Source organism: Dipodomys ordii, unplaced genomic scaffold (genome assembly GCF_000151885.1).
Source record: "Dipodomys ordii isolate 6190 unplaced genomic scaffold, Dord_2.0 Scaffold45, whole genome shotgun sequence".
Lineage (NCBI taxonomy): Eukaryota > Metazoa > Chordata > Mammalia > Rodentia > Heteromyidae > Dipodomys > Dipodomys ordii.
The window spans coordinates 12,760,766-12,770,109 of NW_012267261.1; the positions used below are offsets into that span (position 1 = coordinate 12,760,766).

The following is a 9,344-nucleotide window of genomic DNA, read 5'->3' on the forward strand; positions in this document are numbered from 1 at the left end:
GACCAGCTAGCTCACTTGCTTGCTGGCTTTCTTTCTTTCTTTCTTTTCTTCCTTCCTTCCTTCCTATCCTTCCTTCCTTCCTTCCTTCCTTTTTTCCTTCCTTCCTTCCCCCCTCTCTCTTTCTTTTCTTTCTTCTTTCTTCCTTTCTTTTGCTCTGTTTATGATGTGTAGGACAAAAAGTCGTCATCCACAGGAGAAAGCAGGCTTCCATTGCATGAAGGTCCTTGAGCAGATGTCATTAAAATCTCTTAATAGTAGTCGTAGGATCCAGGATATTTTCTCTCTGAGGGAAAAAGGGAGAAGAGAAAAAGCAAGAAAACATAAAAGGTGAAAGTTTTGTGTTAGAGGCAACCCTGCACTCAGCCCCAATGACTTTGTTAAAGCCACACAATGAAGAATAGTGGGGAACAATGAATTCTTTGTTCCTCCAAGAGTGGCAGCCTGCTAAGGGGACTCCAAGAACTCTTTAAAAGTATTTCATTCTCTTAGGGGGAACTAGATCATTACAATTAGCTATTTGTAAGAAGAGATTTTAATGTATTCACTCATGAATGTGTTCATTCATTCAAGAAGTATTGTTTGGAGTGCAATTTGAGAAGAAACAAGACAAAAGAGAAGGGAGGGGAATGCAGTAGTATTTCCTACCAACTTTCAGAGAGGAAAGAAAACAGCAATAGAGGCTCAGGGTGTTAAGAGTCACCCAGAGAGGAACTAATATCAAGTCAGCCAACGAAGACCAAAGTCCTTGTTAGCTTGTGGGATGAAAGGTTCCCAATGGGATGAAAGGAAGGAGGATGTTCCTCAAGTTCTTCAAGGAAAAAAAATCAAGGAGTCATGCTTCCCCTCCTCCTCTGTTTTTTTGCTGGTACAGGGGCTTGAACTCAGAGCCTGGGTACTACTCTTTGTCTTTTCACTCAAAGTTGGCATTCTACCATTTGATCTACAGCTCCACTTCTGGCTTTTATTTTTTTGGAGGTTAATTAGAGATAAGAATCTCATCAACTATTCCTTCCCAGGCTGGCTTTGAACCATGATCTTTAGATCTCAGCCTCTGACTAGCTAGGATTACAGGCATGAGCTACCAGTGTTTGACTTGAAGTTGAGCGTTTTCATTTGGAGGTTCTAAATTAAGTTGTACCTCTAGGACTGTGATAATAAGATTAGTTCAAAACGAATACCTATTCCAGGGCCTGTTGTTTATTAGGAACCAGGAAAGACAGACAGAGAACTTTGTCCTTGCAAGTAAGATTGAGTCTTGCGATAAGATGAATAATAATAAATTCGAGCAATAGCCCAAATGCTTTGAACAGCCTTATAAGGAACAACACAATCTGACCCCCTGTTATCCTTCTGATCTTAACTCCTGCACTCTTCACAAACCCCTCCATTCCAACCTCTGGCCTTCTTGCTATTCTTCAAACCCACAGACCTTGGCCACTTCTAGGCTTGGCTCCCTTCCTTCTTCAAGTCTTTGTTAAAGTTTAACCTCCTAATGAGGCTTTCTATGGACATTTATTTAAAATTCCAATTTTTTCTCTCTTCTACTCCCCCCTCTTTCCAACTTACCGTCTTTGCTTTATTTTTCTTTATAAGACTATTCCCCAATCTGATATCCTACATAAATGTAATTACATACATAAATATAATTACATACAAACAAGGATGCAAAGGTTTCTAGCCCAATTTGTATGTACATGTGTGCAACAGTCCTGGGGCTTGAGCTCAGGGCCCGGATGCTGTATCTGATTTTTTTCTGTTCAGGGCTAGTGCTCTACCACTTGAGCAACAGCTCCACTTCTGGCTTTTTTTCCCCCTTTGGTATTTAAGAGTCTCAAAGACTTTCCTGTCATGGCTAACAGTTTCCAATGGTGATCCTCAGATCTCAGCCTCCTGAGTAGCTGGGATTATAGACATGAGCCACCAATTAGTTTTCACAAACTGAATACGACCACATAACCAGCACTCAGGACAAGAAACAGAATACTTCCATATATCCTTCCTAGACCCTAAAAGTAACCACTGGCTTGATACCTCACTGCATGGATTAATTTCTTCCTACTTTTGTATTTTATTTATATAGGCTCATCTGGTGATATACTATATATTTTAATGCTTTATTTACAGACTGTTTGTCCCTACTGTTAGTGTGTAAGCCTCACACGGGTCTGTGTTTGTTTTGTTCACTGCTGCATTACAAGTGCCTAAAAGAACATCTGGCAAAGCATTGGAACCTAATAAATATGTGATGCCTGAATGAATGAAATATTGAACAAATAAAAATGAGAATAAGAAGATGAGAAAAAAGAAAGTAGAACGAGAGAGTTTCTAAGAAGGGCTTCAAGCCTTGAAGGATGAGCAGGAATCCACGAAGCAGAAAAAGAAAAGATATTTGAGGAGAGACAGAGCCTGTTCAAAGGTGTGTCCGTGAAGAAAACACACACACACACACACAGACACACAAAGTCGAGAAGCCACAGAAATCAGCACGCGCAGGGCAATGAGCAAAGGCCATGTACTGAAAAACAGTAGCTACAAAGCTGGAAAAACATGCAGATCCCAGACCTCAAAGGCTTCATATAAATAAATACATGAAAAGAGGTGAGGGAAAGTAAAATACAAAGGTCTTTAAGGTATTTCTAGGACCCTTTTCTAGGGTGCTGAAAATTAAGGGGATAAAAAAAAGGATTTCTTTGAAGTCAACTCATTAATAATGTATCTTGGAGTCCTCAGAAGAGAGTCAGAGGCCCACTATGTTCAAAGACTTCTAACTGCTCCTGAATATGTGGGAAAGCCTTAAAAGTCTGGGGAATAAGTAAGGCCCTCTTTTCTTTCCTTTGAAGGAAAGGCCAGCTCCAGTGGGAATTTTAAATGTGTGAGTCTTTCTGGTTAATCTTGTTTTACTGAACAGAGGGAAGGAAGGAGCCAAGAGTTCTCTCTTCCTTCCACACCTGCTGGACAGGGCCACGAGAGGATGGTGCCCTATGCCCAAAGGCAGGGATAGGAAAGAAATGCCTTGTGTGTCTTCACTACCCCTAAGTTCACGGTCTGTATCAGTGGTTCTCAGAATCACCTAGAGGCCTGGTTATAGCACAAATTGCTAGGTCTACTAGAGTTTTGTATTTGAGAGGTCATGGGTGAGACCTGAAAGCATGTACCTCCAACAAACCCCCAGGTGGTGCCAATATTACTGGTTTGGCAATGGTGTGTGGAGACCCTTACGCAATGCAGCCTCCTAAACCAGGAGAGGATTCTTTAACATCTTCTTTCTCTTCTTCCAGAGGGGTCTGGATGTTCCATATCTATCAAGCTTCAACTCCACCCCCCTCTCACCATGGAGGCCAGGCTGGCTTATAACCTCCTGTCTCAGCCCCACAGATGCTATGATTACAGGTGAGCACCATCATACCTCGCTAACTATTTTGCCATCACTTAAGTAAAGAATTCCCAGGTAAAATACAGGACACCTTGTTAAATCTGAATTTCTGAGAAATAACAATTGTTTAGCATATGACATTATTTATCAGTTATCTGAAATTTAAATCTTGTCCTTAATGGCTTAGTAGCTTCTTCACTTCTTTATGTAGAAGGGAGACAGTAAGAGCAATTACCACCAGGCACCAGTAGCTCAAGCCCTTAATCCTAGTTACTCACGAGTCTGAGATCTGAGGACTTAAGTTTGAAGATAGTCCAGGCAGAAAAGTCTGTGAGACTTCTTTCTACCTTGAATTAACTGGACAAAAACTGGAAATAAAGGTGCGGATCAAGTGATAGAAAGCCATCCTTGAGGGAAAAAAGCCAAGCAAGAGTACAAGATAAAAGCTGGGAATGTGACTTAGTGATAGAGTGCTCATCTAGCATGCGTGAAGCCCTGGATTCAATTCCTCAGTACCACATAAATAGAAAAAGCTGGAAGTAGTTCTGTGGCTCAAGTGGTAGAGTCTAGCCTTGCACAAAAGAAGCTCAGAGACAGTGCCTAGGCCCTGAGTTCAGGCTCCAGGACTGGCAAAAAAAAAAAAAAGAGTGCAAGAAGAAAGCTGTGCACCAGTGGCTCACATCTGTAATCCTAGCTACTCAAGAGGCTGAGAGCTGAGGATCACACTTTGTCCATGAAATTCTGGTCTCCAATTCACTACCAAAAAAGCCAGAAGTAGAGCTATGGCTCAAGTGGTAGAACGCTAGCCTTGAACACAAAAGCTAAAGAACATTTTCCAGTCCCTGGTTTCAAGCCCCAGGACTGGCACCAAAATCATCATCATCATCATCATCATCATCATCATCATCATCATCGTAACAATTACCTTTCAGGGTTTAGGTAAAGATTTAAAATGATATCTGTAAAACATGAGGCATGTGATGAGTGGCAGATAGATGGCTAGCATGACTTCTCAGTCTGTCATAACACAAAGCTGATGTCGCTAGCAGAGGAACAGAAGCCTCATCAAAGATGGCAGCCACATCTGTCAGAGTAAGAGCAGTCAATCCTAATGCATGGTCTTTTTTTCAAACCCAGGAAGACTCTACCTCATCCTCTTCTCTTGCCCCAGGCTACAAACATATGACCATGTGCTTCTTTAAATCCCCCAAGTACCCAGAAGTGGCATACAGTGAACATTAATGAACAATCCTTCTTTATGATGAAAGGCAGACTACTCTCTCTCTCCTTCCCCCCTCTTCCCTCCCCTCCCCTCCTCTCCCCTCCTCTCCTCTCCTCTCCTCTCCTTTCCTCTTCCTCTCTCCCTCCCTCCCTCCCTCCTCCCTCTCAGGTTTGCACTTACTTGGGAACTTACGGACAACTCTGAAAGGTCGGTGATTCTCATCTGCCTCTGCTATGCGGCACACATATATCTCATTTAACTTGACAGGGTATTTGAGGACCGAGAACACCCTGAACAAGCCATTCATCTTCTCCTCCAGGACCTCCACAGTACTATGGTTGCTCAGATCCCTCTCTTTCCGATCCATCCAGGTCACATTGGGTGTGAAGTACCAGCCCTTGGAGATGCATGTAGCCACATCCTCATCATCCATCTGGTCAAACTGCACTTTGGGCATCTCAAAGTCTGATTGGGGGGAAAATAACAAAACAATTAGTTACTTTAAAAAAATGTCATCCCCAGGAGGCTCAAGTTAGGAAGAATTTTCCCCTCTGATTTTCCATTAGCCCTTATGGAGGTAACACCTTTTGAGATCGCCTAGCTAACATTGTGGCCCTAGTACAGTATATGAATGGGATACACACATGCTTTTATAGTCCAGGTCTTACTACCATTGCTGTCCTTACCTTGTCCTTCATCTCAGACTCTCCACTGATCTCAGATACCCTGCTGAGAATCATGGAAGATATGGAAGGATTCTCACCAGCACCTTGCCATCTCTTCCAGCTCTAATCCTGGAATAATTCCGCCATGCAGGCAGAGCCCCCAGTCCCCTTGGGGTCTCATACAATTCTGTGAAGGGGAAAGATCCCTAGGGTACTGCAGAGATGCAATGATCCTGTCTAACCTACATATGAACATATTAACAAGTGAAAAAAATAAAAGAAACAAATTTCAGGAAAGCTAAATGAGTTGCTCTAATTTCTCCAGAATTAGATCTTGGATCTCCTTCCCAGTGCAGGGCTGTCCTCACTAACACAAATGTTAGGCTGGCTCATGCCTGTAATCCTAGCTACTGAAGAAGCTGAGATCCAGAGAGACGCCAGTCTGGACACGAGAATCTATGAGATCCCATGTCCAAAATAGCCAACAAAAAGTGGGTTGGAAGCATGGTTCAAGTGGTAGAATGTCAACCAAGCAAGCAAGCTAAGCAAACAGGAGGCCTTCAGTTCAAGTCTCAGAACTGAAAATAAACAAATGAATGAAATAAAAATAAGAATGAAAAAGCACGTATCAGACTCCAGAGTCTTCATGTAAGATTACTAAAATATATAAAATTTTGGTATTTGGGGAGTACAGTTTGTGGAGTCTGGGATTAGTGCTGCTGCTTTGTCTTTCTGTTTTAATGAATAAATATTTTGTTGTTGCTTGTTTGTGTGCCAGTCCTGGGGCTTTAACTCAGGGATTGGGTTCTATCCCTTAGCTTTTTCACTCAAGCTACACAGTACTACTTCTGCCTTTTTGATGGTTAATTGGAGATAAGAGTTTCATAGACTTTTCTGCCTGGGCTGGCTTTGAACTGCAGTCCTCAGATCTCAGCCTCCTGAGTATCCAGGATTATAGGCATGAGCCACAGGTGCCTAACAAACAAAAAATAATACGTATGCACACTGTACAGACACAACACCTTTTGTTCAGATATTTTCAGATCAGATAAACCAACATCCCAAACCCCTAACTGTTGCAGCTTCTCCACATGAGCAGAGACAAAGTTCAAACTGAAGTTCATCTGGTAAATTCCTTTACCTTCTACTATTAGCTTAATTGTACTCTCTCCTCTTCCATCTGGTGTGATGGCTGAGCATTTGTAGATTGCTTCATCCAGGAAATCCACATTTCTTAGCAGAAGAGACAGAGTACCCTCGGAAATTTCATCTCTGTCCACTGACACTCGTCCCTCATACAGGGAGTTTTGATCTTCTAGCTGCTCTGTGTTGTCACGAAAGTAATAAACCAACTTTGTGAAAACTTCGAAGAAGTCATAGTACCTGAAAAAGCGGTAATAATCATCATCATTGTCTACCAAGTATTCCTCTCTGATGTCTTCTCTTTCCCAAGTAAACTCCAGATTTTCTGTGCCCTCCACAAAGGAGAAATGGCAAGAGAGGGTCACGTCGGTGAATGGGGCGGCCCGCAATTCTTCAACTGATGCTGAAAATGTCAAAGAAAAAATGAAATTAGCAAAGACCCAAGACTATTGCATATGGGGAGTTTAATAATGATTCAAAGAAATTTCTCTACCTATCTTAAACAACAATGGATATAATCCAGAGAACTAGACATTTACAAAACCACTGGAAATCTGGAGGAATGAGCCTAAAACAGGGCTTAGAAGGTTAAGACTTGAAATGCATATTTGGCTCAGAATCAGCAAGGCCTGCAAATTTGCTATGCCTTTATTTGGAAGCTGGAGAATCAGGACAGTATCATTGCAGGTGTTAGCCTCAAAGCCAAATTGCACCTGTCAGATTTACATTGGCAAAAGAAAAATGCTTCATGTACTGTAACCTTTCTCCCACTTCAATCTGTTGCCAGTGAATCCTTGCGCAAATGTATCTGACTAGCAGAGCAAGGGTCGCCCCCAAACTCGACGGAAAAGGAATTTTGGCCCTGTTGCTTCTCACTCTGCACTTTTGGTTATCCAGGCAGGCAGATACAGATGTCCAGTGCATGAATTTATTCTAGCTGACCCAAATACCTGCTAGTCCCAGGCACCATTACAGCCAGCAGAATCTGAGAGCTGAGAGGAATAGAATATAGCCTTCACTATGTATAACTTCTAGAATTATAGCATGAATAGAATCCTTGGAAGTTAGGACTGGGGAAAATTTAGACATCACCTGATTCAATGTTTTCAAACTATTTTCCCCAGAACCCATCCCAGAGGTTGCCACTGGTGGCCAGGAGACCATCGGTAGGACTTCCATTTCCTTCCTACTTCACTCAGAACAACCATTTTCCACTTTGCAATAAGGCTATTGAATCAGAATCATTGCCAAATGTCACTACTACCAAAAGATAAGACTGATTCCCAGGAAGCAAAGTCTCTTAGGTCACAAATTAAGATATCAATAGCACCACAGAAAAAAAGCTCTTTCACAATTTTAAAATGGCCTCTAGGGTCACAGTTACCAAACGTTTTGGGGTTTTTTCCCCCCTGGTGGTCCAGGAGTTTAAACTTTAAGCTCTCATACTTGCTGGGTAGTTGTCCCACTGTTGAGTCATAACTCCACCCTCTTGTAGGGCTGGTTATTTTTTGAGATAGGGTCTTGCTACCTGCACTGTATTGGAGTCAAATCCTACTTGGCTTCCCACTATAGCTGGGATGACAAGTGTGAACTACTGTACCCAGATATTGCTCAGAAAGGCTCTCTCAAACTTTTCTTTCTGAGCCTGCCTCACACTGTAATTCCCCCGATTTCAGTCTCCCAAGTAGCATCATAGGTGTGAGCCAACAGGCACTCAGCACCAAACTCCTGAACCTCTAAGACTAAATACCTAACTTAAATGAGAACAAATAATGAATGAAAGGAGGGGTCCCGATAAACATATTCTAAGAGTTTTTCTGGCCTTAATTCTTAATTTACTTCATCTGCATGCCACATTCGAGATAGGCCCTATTACCATCCCCAAATCATTTTTTTTAAGCCAGGAGGTGAAGGAAATTGTGTGTAGTAGATGATAATGAAAACCCAGGCATCTGGCTCCAAAGTACCTCACCTGCAACCTGCTTTCTTTTTTTTTTTGGGTCCGGTCGTGGGGCCTGAACTCTGGGCCTGGGCGTTGTCCCTCAGCTCTTCAGCTCAAGGCTAGCGCTCTACCACTTGAGCCACAGCGCCACTTCCGGCTTTTTTCTTATGTGGTGCTGAGGAATCGAACCCAGGGCCTCAGGCATGCAAGGCAAGCGCTCTGCCACTGAGCCACCTTCCCAGCCCCCAACCTGCTCTTTCATCTCCTAACTGTGGCACTCTAAGCAAATCGAAGATTGATGAAATGAATGACTACAAAGAAGAGCAGATGGAAGGATGGAGGTAGAGAGAAACAACTTCCCTAACCTATAGAAAGATGGATTTGCAAGTTAAAAAACAAAACAAAAAAAGCAAGCATTTTAGCCCAACACCAGTGGCTCATGCCTATAACCCTAGCTACTCAGGGAGGCTGAGATCTGAGACAGTTGGTTCAAAGCCAGTCCAGGCAGGAAAGTCCATGAGACTTTCTGGTGGTGGTGCTATGGCTCAAAGTGGTAGAACATTAATTAGTGTTGAGCAAAAAAAGCTCAGGGACAGTTCCCAGGCCCAGAGTTCAAGCCCCATGACTGACCAAAACAAAAACAAAAAAAAAACAAGCATTTTATTTCTCAAATTGTCAATTTTTTACTGTTTATAATATAAAAGCAGTGGATTTTTAAATATATATGTAATCTCGGTCATAAGAATTATAAATCAGTGGTAGAGCGCTTGCCTTGCATGCATGAGGCCCTGGGTTCGATTCCTCAGCACCACATAAGCAAAAAAGAAAAAAGCCGGAAGTGGCGCTGTGGCTCAAGTGGTAGAGCACTAGCCTTGAGCTGAAGAGCTGAGGGACAGCGCCCAGACCCAGAGTTCAGGCCCACAACTGGACCCAAAAAAAAAAAAAATCTATATGGGCTGGGAAGGTGGCTCAGTGGTAGAGCTCTTGCCTTGCATGCCT

General features: G+C 42.6%; 1 protein-coding gene across 1 annotated transcript in view; it reads right to left on the reverse strand.

Annotated features, from left to right (window-relative positions):
* Positions 1-248: 248 nt before the first annotated feature.
* Positions 249-9,344, reverse strand: part of LOC105987913 (butyrophilin subfamily 2 member A2-like) — a 13,336-nt gene continuing 4,240 nt past the window's right edge. Inside the window, exons 4-6 of the mRNA XM_013019333.1 lie at positions 6,402-6,806; positions 4,776-5,060; positions 249-283 (exon numbers count right to left, since the gene is read on the reverse strand). Of these exons, the coding sequence (XP_012874787.1) occupies positions 249-283; positions 4,776-5,060; positions 6,402-6,806 (725 nt within the window). The remainder of the gene's footprint in view (positions 284-4,775; positions 5,061-6,401; positions 6,807-9,344) is intronic.